This window comes from Onychomys torridus, chromosome 15 (genome assembly GCF_903995425.1).
Source record: "Onychomys torridus chromosome 15, mOncTor1.1, whole genome shotgun sequence".
NCBI classification, from domain to species: domain Eukaryota; kingdom Metazoa; phylum Chordata; class Mammalia; order Rodentia; family Cricetidae; genus Onychomys; species Onychomys torridus.
The window spans coordinates 3,066,339-3,085,632 of NC_050457.1; the positions used below are offsets into that span (position 1 = coordinate 3,066,339).

A 19,294-nucleotide genomic window follows, 5' to 3' on the forward strand; every position below is an offset into this window, starting at 1 on the left:
TCTGCTCATTTCTAATATGTTTGATAAAGTCTTTAATACTGAACTTTTGTCAATTATATTTATTACAAATATCTTCTGTGCATAACCAGTTATAATTTATGAAAGTAGTCATGTTGACTGGTAGTATACCATTAGGTGTAGTGGGTAGCCATTCCAGCTTTGACCTGGAAGTTCCAAACACCATTGAAGCTTCGGTAATGGTCAAGCCTACAAGGCAGGGCTGAGAGAGGATGCTGAAGACCCAAGATCCAGATGCCTGGGCTCTCTTGGTTCCAGGACCCTGAACGCTGGAAGTAGACCGAGCAGAGTTCTCCAGAGAACACCGCCGGACTGCGCCATACCTTTGCCAGACCCTGCAACCTACCCCTTCATTTGTAAGTTACCCCACAAAATAAACCTCCCTTTTAACTACGTGGAGTGGCCTTAATAATTTCACCAATAGTTAGGGGTAATTACTATTAACAATATCTTGTTATCTAAAAGTGGAGGGAAAGAGTTTCAAGATATTTTGATTTTATAGGTGTGTTGCCTGTATGTCAACTATGACACAACCTTAGGATCATCTGAGAGGAGAGGCCTCAATTGATCTCAGGCTGTAGCAAGCCTGTAGAGCATTTTCTTCATTAGTGTTTGTGAGGAGAGGGCCCAGCCCACTATGAGTAGGGTCACTCCTGGGCTAGTGGTGGCCCTGGGTTCTATAAGCAAGCCTAGTAAGCCATGGGAGCAAGCCAGTAAGAAGCATCTCTCCAAGGCCTCTGTCTCCAGGTTTCTGCTCTGGTTGAGTTCCTGTCCTGACTTCCTTCATCATGAACAGTGATGTGGAAGCATAAGCCAAATAAACCCTTTTCTCCCCAGTTGCTCTGGTCACAGTGTTTTGTCACAGCAGTAGTGACCCTAACTAGGATAGTAAGTTTTTTCAGCTCAAAATTTAACTTTATAAAATTTTATTTTAGAACCAAATATCTAATAATGGTATCCTCATGTGATTCTACTTATTATTTAGAAAACAAATATGGTTTTGATCTTTTAATGTTATTATATGCACACTTTACCAGTAATTTTGTGTAACAGTATGCCTAGTCCTTTAAATTGCCGAGCCAAATATGTTCAATCTGTAAAAGTTTGCATGTTTGAAGTAGGGAGAAATGAGTATAATTTTCAATCAAATTTATTTAATGGAATAAGTAAAATAAAATAATAGCCTGTGTGGTTTATAAAATATATTTATATTCAGATATTTTCATTAAATGTTTTTATGAGTATAAAATTTTTAATTTTTTTCTCCTTTTTTATTTATTATATTTGTGTTTTAATTTTACACATCAGCCATGGGTTCCCCTGTTCTCCCCCCTCCTGCCCCCGCCCCTACCTTCCCCCCAGACCCTCCCCTCCATTCCCATCTCCTCCAGGGCCAAGACATCCCTGGGGATTCAATTCAACCTGGTGGATTCAGTATAGGCAGGTCCTGTCCCCTCCTTCCAGGCTGAGCAAAGTGTCCCTGTGTAAGCCCAAGGTTCCAAACAGCCAGCTCATGCACTAAGGATAGGTCGGGGTCCCAAACATTTCAAGTTGTTCAATTGTCTCACTTATCCAGAGGGTCTGATCCAGTTCTATGGGGGCTTCTCAGCTACTGGTTCACAGTTCACATGTTTTTCCTTGTTTAGCTATTTGTCCCTGTGCTTTTTCCCATCATGGTCTCAATATCTCTTTCTCATATAATCCCTCCCTCCTCTCTCTTGCCAATTGGACTCCTGGAGCTCTATCTGGGGTTTGGCCGTAGATCTCTGCAAGAGAGATCCCAGAAATCCACAAAGATACCTCCACTATAGACTAGTGGCAATGGTCAAGAGAGTGCCTGAGCTGACCTACTCTGGTGATCAGATGGCCGAACACCCTAACTATCATCATAGAACTCTCATCCAGTGACTGTTGTTTAATACACATAAATTAAAAATTTTACCAACAGAGTCACATTAAAGAATTAAAAATGTTTAAGTTTCATTTCTTCTAGAGATATATCCTATGGAGTTGGGAATTTTCTTTCATTGTGTAACTGTGGCTTTGCTGGATACAAAATGATTACATTTTGTATCTTAATCCATCTGATTTATTGGCTTCCTATTTGGATTTTATTGGCACATACTTTCCTAATAGAACACCTTAGTTTTTTAGGAGAAACTTCAACTTTAAATAAATTTGGACTACAAACAGATGTATATTTCATATAGTGTTCATTCTCCAGTTGGACCTCCAGTATAGAAAGAAATAAAGGCTGGCCCTAAGGGCAGCTGGCAAGGGAAGTAGTGGATGCATATTAATGTTCATCTATGGGTGCCATCTATGGGTGGCATAGCTGAATTAGTGACATTGGCATGTGCTAATTTAAAATTATAATTTTTATATTAGATTGTTGTCATGGAAATGTTAATACTCTTCCAGTGTGTGATGCCTTTATGTTTTGACTTTTAAAATGGGAATTTTAAGAAATCTTTCTATTTATTACATTTTTATTTTGCTTTTTAAATGAATTGTAAGTATAAAGTATATATTATAGGGTCACTCATTTTATAACTTTGTAGCAACAGGTTAGCTGAAGAAAAAGCTGTCAGATTTGGCAGGGGTTCAGAAAATATGTGAACCTGTCACTGTAAGCAGTCTCAAAGGGCGAAATGCATTACAGGAGCTAATTAACCTTAGAAAATAATTACACAAATATGCAAATGTTGTTTGGTTAGTTATATATGTTATCAGCTCAGGTATTCCATCACAAATGCAGACCTCACTGTGCTCAGGTGGGGTAGTATCTGGCCTGGTTGATAAGGCTTTGATTATTGCAGCACTTAGCAATTGATGCCAGAGTACAGCAGGGAAGTCAGCCTGCATTCTAGGCAATGCGCATTACGCAGTCCATGTAACCTGTGCTTTCTGCTACCTGCAAACTCCAGCTGATGGACTTAAGCGCCTTTCATGCCTTCAGTTCATTTAAATATTCTAACCACCACCTTTCACCTTGTCTCCTGCTTACAAGTTACTCAGTACAAAATGTAACTTCATAGAGAAACCTATAGAATACATTCTGTTTGTTTGTATTTCTGTATTATGAAGTTTTTCTCATTGAAATCTGTTTTGCTTCAAAATGTACTGTCAGTAACATACTCTCTAAATAGTTTATAAACTTAAAATGATTATTGGCACAATATAGGATCTAGGTTAGAATAATGCTATTTTGCCTGGATGCAGCATCATCTCATTTATAAAAATGAAGTTTTAGTTTATCATGTCAGTAATATATTTCAGAAGTATATATTTAGAACTATGGTTTTTGTATTAATTTCCATACGTAGCAGTTGTAGACACCTACAATGATTTCACAGAATTTTGTAAATGCTCCAATGATGGTGGTATAATAAGTAAACAAATGAAAGCCTGAGCTTCTGAAAACTTTCTGAGATAGCTATAGAGAGAAATCAAGTCTTTTAGGGCAAAGGTTTATCTCCTTTCTTGCCTTTTAAAAAATTAGTTCTTTGAATATTAAATAAAAGTCTGTTAATTGCTGAAGATGCTTAGAATAAATGATGTTTAAAGTTCTCCAAGGCTCGGGGACATTGTAGAAAAGAAGTCTAAAGAATAGAAGAGCCAGAGGGGGGAAGTGGTGCTCCCTGCAGGACAACATCTTCCCTGCAGGGCATGGCTGTTGAAACTGGATCTCACACTAGCTGCAGTTGAGGGCACCAGGCCTACATTAAACTGGGTGTGTCAACAGGCGGAAGTGGATTAGTTTGAGGCTCATGGGACCCCATCCCTCCCTGCTGAATTGTTAGCTGCTGTTGGATGCTGAGGGAGAGACAATTATTATCTTCACTGTGTACTAAAAGTGCACCCCTCGGTTCCAATGAATACTTCCATTCATGGCCACACATATGGCCCTACTTAAAATCAATGGATCACAAAATAAAACAAAGGCATGAACATGGGACAGGAACCTGTAGAGAATGGATGGTGCCGGGGTGAGAGTGGACAGAATGCAGTTTGTGTGGGATGGATGTGTGTGTGAAGTTGTCAGAAAATTCAGTCAACAAGACAAAAATAACACTTTGATTATTAAAGCTGCTTAATTATATACTACTAGTACTTCAAAAGGGAATTCATGTATCACTTTGAACAGTCTTTCTCTATTCAAGGTCACCTGTTCTGTCAGTTATCTCTGTCCCAGTGCCACTTTTCCCTTGCTTAGTAACACTTAATACTGCTCCACTCCTGCAGCTCTCCTAAATGTCCTTTTCTGTTTCTTGGCTTCCTCTCCCTGATCTTTTATCACTCCTTCTGCCACAGCCAGTTTGAAGCAGTCTTTCTCACTGCTGCTCATAAACATCTAGTGAGCTCAGTCTGGATACTGCTAGGATGCTGTCATCCACCTGCTAAGGACCAATAGCCAGAGTGGTATCTCTGACTTCGTTGCTTTGCTATCGGCCACTTGAAGAAATAAAGCTAAGGAGGGCTAGGTTGGTTCTGACAGGTTTGGAGACAGGATCAGCAGGATTGAAGTGACTGGTTCCATGAGGAATTTAAGGGAAGATGTAAAAGAGGATGTTCAGGTTTCAGCTGAATGTGGGGCACACAAACAGATTGAGGCAGGAAGTTTCTGGAAGGCTTGGGTTAGTTGAAGTGTCTATGGGATATCTATAAGGAAATGACCAGTGGCCAATACTTTATGGCTGTGGGAGGAAATGTGGAGTGGTGATAGACAGGGAACAACAGCTTAATTCTAACTTCTAAGGTGGAGCTGTGCCTGTTCAGCCTTTGATTGGAGGAGCACTGGGAGATGGAGCACACAGCCATAGTGTGAGCAGTGCAGGCTAGAGTGAGTTCCAGGCCAGTCTGAGCTACAGTGTAGACCCTGTTTGATAAAACCAAACATACATGTTTTTAAAAATTATTTCTTTTAATTTTTTGAGATTATAATATAATTACATCATATTTTTCCTTCTGTTTCCTCCATCCAAACCCTCCCATATACCCCTCTTTGCTCTCTTTCAAATTCATGGCCTCTTCTTTCACTAATTGTTGTTATATACATAAATGTGTGTGTGTGTGTGTGTGTGTGTGTGTGTGTGTGTGTGTGTGTGTAGTATTTCTGAATACAACCTGCTCAGTCTCTATAATGTTATTTGTATGTATGTTTTCATGACTGACATTTGCTGTTGTAACCAACTGGTGAGTGTTGTTGTTTTTGCTCTTGTTGTTGCTCTTTTGGGAAACCCACCACCCAGCTCTCAAATAATTCACACACAGAGGCTTAGTCTTACTTATGAACGCCCGTCCTTAGCTTGTCTTAGGTTTTAGTCAGCTTTCCTTAACTCTAAATTATCCTGTCTACTTTTTTGCCTCTGGGCTTTTCCCATTCTCTTAGTTCTCTTACTTCTGTAAATCTTATTCTTACTCCATGGCTTGCTGTGTAGCTGGTTGACTGGCCCCTGGTGTCATCCTCTTCCTTTGGCTTCTAGATCCTAGATTCTGTTTTCTCTTTCTGTGTATTCTCTCTGCCTGCCAGCCCCACTTATCCTTTCTCCTGCCTTCCTATTGGCCATTCAGCTCTTTATGAGACCATCAGGTATTTTAGACAGGCACAGTAACACAGCTTTACAGAGTTAAACAAAAGCAACATAAACAAAAGTAACACACCTTAAAATAATATTCTACTACCTTTGCCTCTGGGCTTTTCCCATTCTCTTACTTCTGTAAATCTTACACTTACTCCATGGCTTGCTGTGTAACTTGGTGGCTGGCTCCTTGTGTCCTCCTCCTTCTCTGGCTACTTCCTTCTTCTCTCCCAGATCTCTCCTTCTCTATATGATCTCTGCCTGCCAGCCCCGCCTATCCTTTCTTCTGTCTTGCTATTGGCCATTCAGCTCTTTATTAGATCAGCAGATGAACTCTTCCCCAGGGAAGGCTATTTCCCCTGCTGTTAGTATGCCTCCATTGCCTGTAGTTCTTTGTGTAGGGTTGAGGCCTTGGGGGCTTTCCCCATCTCCAGCTTATTTATTCTTGTTGTCCTTGTTCAGCACTTGTGGAGACATCTACATTGGTGTGATTTTTATGGAGACCATTACAGAAAACCATAGCCAATCAAAATTCATAGTTGTGGAGCCCAGTTCCTATACAACTCCCTATAGCTTAGAGGATCACTGTGGGAGAAAAGGCTGAAAGAATATAAGAGCCATTGTGTCTCCAAATATATAACTTTATAAAGAAGAAAATTGTGAATAAATTCTCTTCATTTGCAATATCCATGATGTTGTTAGGAAAATCGCTTCTAAGAATATATATACACACATACATTTTAATGGTCTGATTGACTCTTAGCAATTTATGATTTGATCAGTATTTTCATATTATCTAGATTTTTTCTTTAACCATTATATGTATCAGCTAATGCAATAAATATAGTAAAATGAAGTCATTATAGAGGTTTTAGAATATGCTTCCCAGGGTTTAAAATCCTAGATTAAAAGCCCCTGGATTTCTCTTGGTTCTCAAAATAAAATGTGTATAGAACATGCTGTTAGCATGTATTCCTTTAAATAACTTCAATAGAAAATACCCATTATTAATTTTCACCATTTTTTCAGTTTACTATTTAAAAATCTCATAAACAAAATAAATAATATATAGATATATAATATAAATACTTTAAGATAATATAAGAATGTAGCCCAAATATTATAGCATTAAATTATTCTATTAAAACCCACCATAATGTCTTATTATATAATTCTAATATGCTTAAGTAGATGTTAATATCACAGGTATACATGGATTGTTTCCCTTAATATGCATTTATTTTAATAAGTTGTTTCTGAAGATTACATTTTCATTTAAGCTTGGCAGTAATCTACTAATAGTTTTAACACTAATCTATTCTCTAATTTAAATATTCAGTAGAGTTGTTTTATTTCATTGAATGTCCTCTAACCATCTTATTCTTGTGCTATGTATGCAAGCATATAATTTAATTTGATTACTGTGGTAATCACTAGATACAATATGCAATATATATTTGTTTTCTTTATAGGAAAATGGTTCTCCTGAAGAACATGCAATCTATGTTTGGGACCATTTCATAGCTCAATCTGCTGCTGAGAATGTGTTTTTTGTTGCTCACAGCTATGGAGGACTTGCTTTTGTTGAACTAGTAAGTGAACATTTAACTTTTTTAAATGATTTGGTTTTCTTAATGTATGTGTTTAAGTCCCTGTATATATGTATACTGTGTGCATACCAGTACTTATATGTCCAGAAAAGGGCAAAGGATTCCCCTGAAACTGAAGTTACTGGCAGTTGTGAGCCACCAGATATGGGTGTTCTCTGCAGTGATAGAGGAAGTGACAAGGGTCCTCTATAGGAGCAGGAAATGCTCTTAACAGCAGAACCATCCTCACTCCTTAACTCTAATTCTGCTCTCAGCCTTCTTACAGGTTTGGTTTAGTTTTGTTTGGTTTGAGACAGGGTTTCACTATGCATCCCTGAATGGCCTGGAACTTGCAATGTAGACAAGGCTGGCCTTGAACTTGCATAGGTGCCTGCCTCTGCCTTTCAAATGCTAGGATTAAAGGCATGAGCCACTGTACCCAGCATGCTCTCTATTTTTTTCTTAATATTATTACTTCAAGTTATTTAAAAAGTTATAAGAGCTAGAGGTGATGGATAGGTGTATGACTCCAAGGAAACAGCATCTTCCAAACATAACAGGACAGATGAGCATTTGAGCACAAGAGACTGTGGCAGCATGTGCACACACACAGACTATGGCAGCATGCACACACACAGAGACAGACTGTGGCAGCATGCACAGGATCTGCATAGGTTCAAACCAGATGAAGTTCCTACACTGAAAAACAGGTATTGACACAAAATCCCACCTTTAACCAAGAATCTATTTGCAACTGATTACTGCTGGGAAAGGGAAAATTAGCTTTCTCTAATAGAGTGACACTGGGTATATCAACCACTCCAGGACAGTCCTCATGATCAGTAGTAATTAGACAACACAAAATGCTCTCTCTGTCTCTCTCTCTCTCTGTCTCTCTCTCTCTCTCTCTCTCTCTCTCTCTCTCTCTCTCTCTCTCTCTCTCTCTCTCTCTCTCTCTCTCTCTCTCTCTCTCTCTCTCTCTCTCTGTGTGTGTGTGTGTGTGTGTGTGTGTGTGTGTGTGTGTGTGTGTGTGTGTAGGCTGATCTCCTAAATAGATAAAGAACTCAAGAAACTAGACATCAAAACACCAAATAATCCAATTTAAAAATGGACTGCAGAGCTAAACAGAATTCTCAATAGAAGAATCTCAAATGGCTGGGAGACATTTAAGGAATTGCTCAACATCTTTAGTCATCAGGGAAATGCAAATCAAAACAACTCTGAGATACCACCTTGCACCAGTCAGAATGGCGAAGACCAAAAACACTAATGACAGCTTATGTTGGAGAGGATGTGGAATAAGAGGAATACTCCTCCACTGCTGGTGGGAATGCAAACTGGTACAGCCACTCTGGAAATCAGTATGGCTGTTCCTCAGAAAATTGATAATCAATCTACCTCAAGACCCAATGATACCACTCTTGGGCATATACCCAAGGAATGCTCAATCATACCACAAGAACACATGCTCAACTATGTTTATAGCAGCACTATTTGTAATAGCCAGAATGTGCAAACAATCTAGATGCCCCTCAACTGAAGAATGGATAAAGAAAATGTGGTAAATATACACAATGGAGTACTACTCAGCAGAGAAAAACAGTGACATCATGAAATTTGCAGACAAATGGATGGAACTAGAAAATACCATCCTGAATGAGGTAATCCAGACCCAGAAAGACAACATGGTATATACTCACTTATAAGTGGGTACTAGATGTAAAGCAAAGGATAACCAGACTACAACCCACAGCTCCAGAGAAGCTAGCTAACAAGGATGACCCTAATAATGATACATGGATCGCCCTGGGAAGGGGAAATAGATGAGATCTCCTCAGTAAACTTGGCGTGGGGGGCACAATAGAAGGTAGGGGATCGGGGATGAGAACATGAGGGAATGGGATGGTTGAGCTGCCACAGGGATGGAGTGGGAGAGTAATAAGAGAGATACCCTGATAGAGGGAGACATCATGGGGATAGGGAGAAACCTGGTACTTGGGAAATTCCCAGGAATCCACAAGGATGACCCCAGCTTAGACTACTAGCAATAGTGGAGAGATTGCCTACCCTAGTAATAAGATTGGTAAATACCTTGCCATCATAGAGCCTTCATCCAGTACTGGTACAGATTCAGAGATTCACAGCCAAGTAACAGGCCAAGGTCCAGGAGTTCAGTCGAAGAGAGGGAAAAGGGATTCTGTGCACTAGGGGCATCAAGGTCATGATGGGAAAACCTACAGAGACAACCAAACTAAGCTAGTGGAAACTCATGAACTTAGACCAGCAGCTGTGGAGCCTGCATGGGACCAGACTAGGCCCTCTGCATAAGCAAGACCGTTGTGTAGCTTGGTCCATTTAAGGGGCCCCTTGCAGAGGGATCAGGATCTATCCCTGTTGCATGAGCCCATTTCCTATGGTAGGACACCATGAACAGCCTTGATGTGGAGGGAAAGGCTTGGACCGGCTTCAACTGATTATACTAGGCTTTGCTGACTACCCATGGGAGATCTTACCTTGTCGGAGGTGGGTGGATTGATGGGGAGAAAGATGAGGAGGAGAGCAGGAGGACAGATGAGGGGGATCTGTAGTTGATATGTAAAATGAATAAAAAATTTCTTAAAGAAAAAAAACTCATGTTCCTTAGGGATCTGTGGTTGGTATGTAAAATGAATATAAAAATTCTTAATACAGAAAAAATTTAAATTTAAAAATTAAAATGTATTTTAAATGTATCCAGGATATACTTGTATGATTTTTGAAAAAAATATACTAATATATACTAATTTTTTTTAGTATAACAGAGCTTTATATTGTGATTTTTGCCTGTTCCTTCTTTATATACTATTTTTAAATTTTGATATTATTATTCCCATTTTAGATGTACATTTTATACACCATTATTTTAGTTGTACATTTTATACACAATTATTATGTATGCTATCCATATAGAACCCAAAACTGCAAACCTTTTTAATATTTGTTATTTTAATAATTTTTTAAAGTATTTATTTATTTTATTGGTGGTTTGCTTACATGTATGTCTATGTAACTGGAGTTACAGACAGTTGTGTGCTCCCATGTGGGTGCTGGGAATTGCACCTCCATCCATCCTCTGTAAGAGCAGCCAGTGTTCTTAACTACTGAGCTATCCTGCCAGCCCCCATTTAATAATTTTAACTGACTTTAATGTGTACTGTTTACTATTTAATACTTCGTCAGAGTTTGTGTGTTTAGCATTAAAACTATCAGAAAGGTTCCAACAATTTACTTGGAACTATCATTTTGTGCTTGGTCACAAAAATTTTGCATTTGTAAGTATTCTGAAGAGTTAAAGTAAGGTATACATGATAGGAACAGTTATCAGGTATTTTGAATTTAATCTGATTTGATGAGGTGTTTTAGAATAGTCCAGTTACACCATTGTGGCTATTGCTAGGAAGTCACCAGTGAAGGGTGGTGTCAGACTACATACATGCTAGCCATTGCCCGCTTTAACTTTTAGACTTTGGTGTATAGTTTTGTAAATACATTTCTGTGGCCTTTGCCTGCTGGCCCTGACACCTGTGGACTCTGCAGTGGCTCTCCTAGTTCTGAAATCACACGCTCTACTAAAATGAAGATGTGTTGTCATTTCTTTCTTAATTTGACTTTGGAATTTAGAGATTGTTTACAAGCATTTTTAGCTTCACAGGTTTTGTTTATTTTGTTATATATTATGTTATACATAACAGACACCTTAAGAGAGCTTTTTAACACATTAGTGTGAGTTTTTTTTAAATATGGATGTTAGGGGAAAATACAATGTTTTTAAATCATATGTTTCACTATCTACAGATAAATATTACACATTTGTAGTGTAGATAGCTTTTATTTGTAAGCCATTAAATTACTTTAAAATTAACTTTTTAAATTTATGGAGTAACTTTTAAAATGTATGAAGTCCTGAAACACTAATTTCTAATTTCAATAAAATATAACTTGTATTTTTGTTTTTTACATTACAATCATTTATTTTTAAAAAAAACTTTGTAAATCAAATTTGGAATCGGGATGAATTTAAGGCTATTTTTTGAAATGAACTTAAAATGCCCAAATTGACAGATGACCAGTGTGTCAATCCTGGCTTGCCTGTCCTTCTTGTCACACACTGGTGGGCACTTCTCCACTTTTGTTCCATGTTAATATAAAGCACACAGATGTTTCAGAACAAGTCTTGACTTCTGACCTTGAGGCTATTACGGTCAGGGTCCGCAGGGCCTGTGAAATTATCACAAGCTGAGCTAAAGTTTTTCTCCAGCACAGGAAGTAACTAGTAAGTAAGAAGTTAAAAGGGAGCTTTGTCTGGGAGACAAGATGGTCCCAGTAAGGGTCACTTCTGTAGTCTGCTGTCCCTGCAGGAGGCCATGCATGGGAGGTGGAGATAATAGAACCACTGGAGGCCCTGTCAGGCAGGAACGGGACTGAGAAGTCTATTTAATGTAATATACTTGTTTAGGTCTTAAAATACGAATGGTTATCATATCAACCTCATGCATTTGCTACACGTGCAACAGATGATTAAACTGTGTAATGCAGGGGTACCAACAGTGCCAGCTGAAGAAGAGTGGTCTTGGCCTAAAAAGTAACTTACAAGCAAATAATAGTGCATACTGAGGAGGTTTACATTTTGGTAAATTTAATAAACGTGTAAGTTCATTATGTTTCTATTTCAAAATACTTTTTTGAAAGAAAGTATTGTAACAAAAAAAAAAAACTGCAATGTTTGTAAACCTGCCTATGTGTAACGCTAACATTCTTTCCACTTATTAATATTCCTAAGAGAAAAGTCTTAGTGTTTAAAATGTTGACAGATGTTGTCTCAGGGTATTTTAGCATGAGTGTAATACATGGAATTGTCTTACATGGTTTCAAAGTGTTAATATTAGCTATATAAGAAAAATGTGAAGATTATAAATCTTAAATTGTAGTATAGTTTATTTTCTTGGTGGTGCATTATACACATCATTCATAAACCATTAGCATTCAGTGGTTTAAAATGTTTAAAGACTGTTGAGAATTTACAGTTTAAAGCCTGCAGGGCTCTCTGTCTCCATGCCCCGCCTCAGTGTGCCCCATCATAGTTGAGGACAGATCGTTCTCTGCCATTATCATGTACGTCAGCTGCCTTCTTTGAGCTATGTTACAGAACATTTAAATGTCAACTGTATAGCATGTACAGTTGACAAAATAAACATAATTAATGCAATTTTGTATAATGTTCACTGTTTGAATACCAGGCAATAGGACCTTATGCAATGTGGCTTGCCATATACTGAGTTAAAATTAATGTAAAATTCTACTTTCAAATTAAAAATGCTTACTTTGAAGTTTGGAGAACAAAATTGTTAGTCCATGTTTTCCTAATTATTTTCGGAAAGTAAGAACATACTTTGCCTTAAACATACTCTGCTTTAAAGTGTTGAATTGCAGCCAGGCAGTGGTAGTGCATGCCTTTAATTCCAGCACTCGGGAGGCAGAGGCAGGCAGATCTCTGTGAGTTCAAGGCCAGCCAGATCTACAGAGTGAGTTCCAGGAAATGTGCAAAGCTACAGGGAGAAACCCTGCCTCAAAAAACAAAAACAACAACAACAAAAAAGTGTTGAATTGCTCCTGAAGAACATACAATAGTGAAAGATTTATTCTCAAAGCCAGTATTCATTTTACGGTAGTATATCTTGTAATGCAACTATCCTGAATCTAGCCATATAAAAAGTCTATAGTTTGCCGTGGCCACAAGAAGCATCATAATAAAAGTATTCCTGTCACAGCCCTTGCTTGTATTATAGAGTGAAACTCAAAGATACAGTTCTCCAAACTTTCTGTGATCTGAGGAAAAACAAGTATTAATAACACATCCTGTTTTAATACAATTGTAGCTATCAAAGACAAGAGAATAAACAGTCTTATCAATTGATAATGAATTTCTGAAAATAGTATATCTGCCTATGTTATCTGGTCTAAGTCATCATACTTAGCCATAAATTTCTGCCTTACAAATTTAATTTTATATATGGTAGAATTAGTAATCTTAGCTACAATTTGTTTACCAAATTATTTGGAAAGACATGTACAGATATATAGTGCAGCTTACTTATTAAAACAGCTCTGAGTTTCATTTTTCTTTAATTTTCATATTATAATTCATGTTTTGACATTTCCATCTCTTTCCCAGACACTTGGTTGAAATGATTCCATTGCTTCCATTGGCCATTTCACTGAGTTTTGTTCTGGTCTTTCCAGGTGCTAATCAGTTTAGGAAATCAAGTAACATCATCATCATTATTGTTGTTAAAATAAGCTGGCTTGTCAGGGTTCATACCTACCTTGGCTCACTTTACTGCTTTGCTTACAGGTCTCAAGATATCACACTCAGATGGTTTCCTTTAACCAAAACAACAGTGCTCATATTTTTTGTAAAGTGTATCAAGTATTTGAATCAATACATTTCATTGGCTTCAGTGAATTGTTTCAATTGATAGAATATTAGGATCTGCTCGTTTTTATTTCTTTTTCTACGTTGTTAGTGGTTTGTTCAGTCACCATTAAAAAAACGTCTCTTAGAAAAGTGTGAAAACAGCTCCTTTTGAAAGCATGTCTCTGCCCACTTTTGATTTTGGTTTTTCCATGCTTGTCAGCACTTGATTGGCACCTCACTTGCATGTGAATTAAGGAATGAAGGGAACTCTATTTTCCTGCCATTGTTCTGTGCTGGGTTCCCTGGCCTCCAGGCAGCCTAAGCTGCCTTGAGCAGCTGGTAGAAAGCTAGTTTTGGACATGGCTGTATGAGGACACTCAACCTCTGTCTAGTCTTAGATCTTTTCAAGTTACTTGGAACATGATTTAGATTTATGCTGAAGAGGAAATGCAATTGAGTTAAAATTTTTAGCCTTTACCCATGGAGACATAACTGCTAACTTTGACCTTAAAGTAGTAAAATTACATTTTGTCCATAATAAACAAAGTAAAGTAAATATTGGTAGGAAGTTTATTCAATGTGATCAGTGTGAATTGTAAAATTTGGGATGTCTGGGAATCAGAAATTGAGGGAAGGTAAAATAAGGGAGGATAAAGTAGAGAAAATGGGATCATAATGGTATCAAAGTAATTGGGGATGAAAACAGTCTTGTTAACTTACTTTGAAAACTCGCCAATGCAGTAAAAATAACACGTAGTAGAATGACAAGATACATCGTAATTAGTTTTACTTTAAACTTGTCTTGTATATCTAAGTCTTTGTTCACCCAAATGCTGAAGAAACAGCTTCCAGGTAGAGTCTAATGTTGCACCCAAGTTTGAGAATATGCCAACAATGACAGGGTAGTTATAAATAGTTATAGTTAGTTTGCTGTTGCATGGAGTTAAGCTTTAGCAATACCATTTCTATTAATATTCATTCTGCTCTCAATTTAAGTATTGACTGGTCTCAGAATTCTGGCAAATCAAATCTTTCTGATTAAGCAATGTTCTCCTTTTCTTCTTTGACCCCAACTCTCAGTTTGGCAGAAAAGATCACTTCTCTATAACTCATTATGTATATTCCTTTCAGTAAAACAGGAAAATTATTAAAGTAAATTTTGTTTTTACAGTGTCATATCACAGCCAGTGGAAGATCTCTAAAAGATCATTTTATCCCAACATATAGTTGACTTAATAACTTACTTTCTTGTTTTAATTATTTTACTTTCAAGATAAAATTTATAAAATATATCTGAAATATAATTACTTATTGTACTTCATTGAGATAAGTTTTGAAATCAGGATGTTGTCCTACTACTTTTTAAAGATTACTTTGGCGCCTTGCATTTCCTTATGGATTTTAGAATCAATGTATTTGTTGCTGAAGGGAAGAAAACATCAGTAATTCTGATCCGGGTTGATTAAATGTGCACACAATTTGGAGAGTTGCTGTCTTGATGATGCAAGCTTTCCCATCCATGAACATGGATTGTCTTTCCATTTATTTAGGTCTTTAGCTGAGGAATTATTAGCAATTGGTGGTGAGTGGCTGTTAGGAAAGGCAGTCATTTCTCTTTAAGGGAGTGAGCACTGGTATGTTGTCCATCTCCAGTGCGGGACCCACACCCTCAGACTTACTCATTTTCAGTGCCATAACTTTGTGACTAAAGCTAATGTTGTTTCTTCCTTTCCAATCTGGATAAAGTTGACATAATTTCTTCCATTTTGTAAGTTGTTTTTGCCTGATTGTCCTGAGGAGAAACTACAGTACAGGCTGTGTAGAGGCTGCTGAGTGGCCAACATGTCTTCTGTGTGACCCTGAGGGAAAAACAGTCATTGTTTCACTTGAGCATGATGTTGGTTGTGATTATTTCTGTGTTACTTCCCTGGAAGATCATATCATGCAGAAGACTGTGAAATAGAGAAAAGGTGGTGTTATTTATATAACAAATGATCCAAACTATTCTCTGAGAATTACTTTTGGAAGAGGCTTTTACAGTGTCCACAAAGATTGTGCCAGGCTCATGGCCTTCCACATCCACACAGCTAAAAGGCTGGACATGATCTCTGTTAATAAGGTGGTTGTGAAGCCAATGAGCTGGTAAAAGTAGGATGATACTTGTTAACTCAGAAAATAAGTTGACAAATTAATGTGCTGAATAGAAATCCTTTTTTAAAGACAGTCTCACTGTATAATTCACTATGTAGAACAGGCTATCCTCAAACTCACAGAGATCTGCCTGCCATTAGCTACTGAGCACTGAGAATATAGGAAATTACAACCATGTCCAAATTAAAAAAAATAGGCAAGAAACATTTCCTTCCCCATATTTGCTGTATCTCAGTGGCAGAACCTACCCCGTAAATAGAACATGCAACCGCCTCTTGCACTGCTTTCCTCGGGATTGGTGAAGAGTACATTCTAGTTAAATAGGAAATTTTTTCCCTTTTGCTGATCCTGTGGTCTTATAATGATAATTCATTGTAAATTCTCAGAAAATACAATGCTTAATTCTGCCAATACCTGTATTTTGATATCTAAAATTGAAAAGAAATTGCGTATTTATAGTACAAACTATTTAGCTTCTACCATAGGTTTAGGGCCCAATCCTTATTAAATAGTGTACTCAAATTAACTCACAGAGCCAGGTAGGCCTCAAATTTAAACCATTTTGTATCCATGTTAAGGTGTGGTTTTAGGGAGCAACAATGGAAACCAGATATGGGCAAAGAGCTCTTTAGTAGAGTTCAGAATGGTTTCAGAAGACAATGTGCTGCAAAAGTCAGCATTGGAGCATGTAGCAGGTGAGCTATTAACTAAGTAGCTATAGGGTGATAAGCTCAGAGTGTGATCAGGAGGTATAATCCAGTTTCCAGGGAAGGAATTCAATGATAACTACAAAATACATAGAGTAATTAGTTGAACATTTTTTTCCCTCTGTAAACCTCATGTCACCTCCTTACAAGGAAGTACAGAGGAAATATCAATCACTGGTGAAGTAGCAGCAACATAACGATTAAGGCTCTGCTCACTGCCAACAAGTGTAGCAATGGAACATTTTTGGTGATTGGTTAATAGATTACATAGACAGACAGACAATTATATGTGTGTGTGTGTGTATGTATGTATGTATGTACGTATAAAATTCTCACAACTGTATCTTAGTGTTGCTATGTTGAAACCAGTGATATTCAGGTCAGTCCTGAGTATTTAAGTAGAGCTGCTGGACAGAACCAAAATGGGCAAGATGACAAAGATGATGTAAAAGATGAGCACTTAGAGATTCTATTCATGGGTGTGCAGCATGAATTGTTTGTGGCCCTGAAATTTTGTGTTCCTGGGTAAATGAATACTGTAAATTTCTTGGTAAATACAGTAATTTAACTAAGAAATCTCATCATATCTTAAATCTCTTTTCAAGGGAAGTAGTTAGACATAACCCTAAGCTTTAGTTATATTTTCTGTGTGTAAATTCAATATGAATTAAGTCTGATCCTTTAGAAATTAGTTTCTCTATGTAAATGTTTATTAATTTGGGCTGTTGTAATAAAATCACTCTGACCTTTATGACTTGAAGAATAATATTTTATAATTCTGCAGATTCAGAAAATCAAAGGTACTATCTGATGGAGGCCCTACTACTGACCCCTTTGAGTCCCTTCATCTTTTTCTAAAGATACTAATCTTATTGTTGGGGCTTAAGTCTCAGGAAATCCTCTTCAACTTTCAGGGCCAGAGATCCCACTTCCTCATACCATTATCCTAGGTGTAATGTTTTAATATACCAATTTTGGACAGACTCAAACTTGGAATCCATAATACAGGATTCCAGATCCTCCAAAATAAAAGCTCTTGTCATATAGAAAAATATGTTAATTCTACTCAACAGCCTTCAAAGCCTTAACCTATCACAGTGATACGTTTCAGGCTAAAATGTGGAGTCCCGTTTGTAAATGTCATCCAAATCTGCTGAGAGTGACACTAAAGACTTGCTTCTTACTGAGGTTCAATGCTCTTCCAGCTACGAACCCGCGAGAACATACAAGGAACCGTGTTAGGGCACAGTAACAATTCCTGTCAGTAGTTCTCTGACTATCTGATCATGGACCTCAATCAGTAAAAAAGCATCCATGCTTCTTATATGCTCGGATTACTCCTATACATCAATAAACTTGGATATATATTTTCTCACATCCATTATTTCTTTGCCTTAATCACAGGCACTGTGTAGAAATATAAAACATTTTGAGCATTCTCCAATGGTTGAAATCCCCAGTCTTGCCTTTTTTCCAGTGATAAGGTATCAGGAATGTTTTATAATTACAAATGTTAATAATATAAGTCTTCTAATTGCCTGTCAAAACAAAGAAGCCTTGACTTTCCCTGATGCCTTCTCATATACAGTGACAAAATGGTGATTCACTGGTCTACTTGTTTTCTCCTGGTTTGGTTAGGTCTATTGCATGACATGACACCGTAACATCATGACATAATGATCACAGCAACTGTTATAAAGGAAAACATTTACTTGGGATGGCTTGCAATTTCAAAGGTTAAGTCCATTATCATCATGGTGGGACATGGCAGTGTGCAGGCAGATATGGTGCTGGAGAATGAGCTGAGAATTCTACATCTTGATCCTCAGGTGATAGGAAATGAACAGTGTGTCACATTGAGTGTAGCTTGAGCATAAGAGACGTTAAAACCCATTCTCACAGTGACATACTTCCTCCAACAAGGCCATACCTACTCCAACATTGTCATACTTCCTAATAGTGCCACTCCATATGGGCCATTTTCTTTTGAAACTCCTCCTTTATGTCACTGTTCATTTCATCTACAAAAAAATTCCCAGGAGTAATAATACTAACAGTGTAAGCAAAGTTTTTACCATGGTTACAAGCTTATCCTCAAATTTGCAGTTTTGCTTTCTATTACACATTTTGAGGCATCTGTTCAAGACTAAATATGTTTATATTGTCTAAATATTAAAATACAATAAGTCATTAGATGCTTTTGTGTATTATAAACTACCATTTGGTAACATTTGCCTTTTTCTCTACGTCCTTGCTATAGATCTTCAGATACTTTCACAGGTGGTGGCTGTGTGAAGAGTCCTCTCCTGCTCTTACTGCACTTCCTCTCCCTTCTGTTCTTATAGAATCCAGAGAATACGTCAGTTAGCCGTCTTAGGACATGACTGCATCAAATGAAACTTTACAAATTTCATATTGGTGTCTAAGGTGAAGATGGATGTTCCCAGTAGAGGTAGTTATGTTTCAAGTTCTTACAGAGCATAAGGTGGTAGAATCATATCCTATCCATGCCCATCATCATTATCAGTAATGCTTAAATAGTATTCTGTATCAGGTGGTCTCTTAACCCTCTTAATAGTTTTAAGAAGTAAATGTAATTATCTTGCTTTTTAGTACTGGGTGTTGAATCTAGGGGTCATACACACAAGGTGAGTAGGTTAACACTGAGCTGTACTGTTTTTTGGCCTCTTATTTTTTTTTTTTTATTAATAATTGAGTCAGGGCCTCAGTAAGTTGTCCCAGATGACCTTGAATCTTCTAGATACTCATCATCATCTTTATACATACTTTATC

General features: G+C 37.5%; 1 protein-coding gene across 9 annotated transcripts in view; it reads left to right on the plus strand.

Annotated features, from left to right (window-relative positions):
* Fam172a (family with sequence similarity 172 member A) overlaps positions 1-19,294 on the plus strand; it is a 430,744-nt gene that overhangs the window by 233,874 nt on the left and 177,576 nt on the right. For all 9 annotated transcript variants that reach the window (XM_036206787.1, XM_036206793.1, XM_036206790.1 and 6 more), the window contains one exon: positions 7,073-7,192. In XM_036206787.1, coding sequence (XP_036062680.1) covers positions 7,073-7,192 — 120 coding nt within the window. The remainder of the gene's footprint in view (positions 1-7,072; positions 7,193-19,294) is intronic.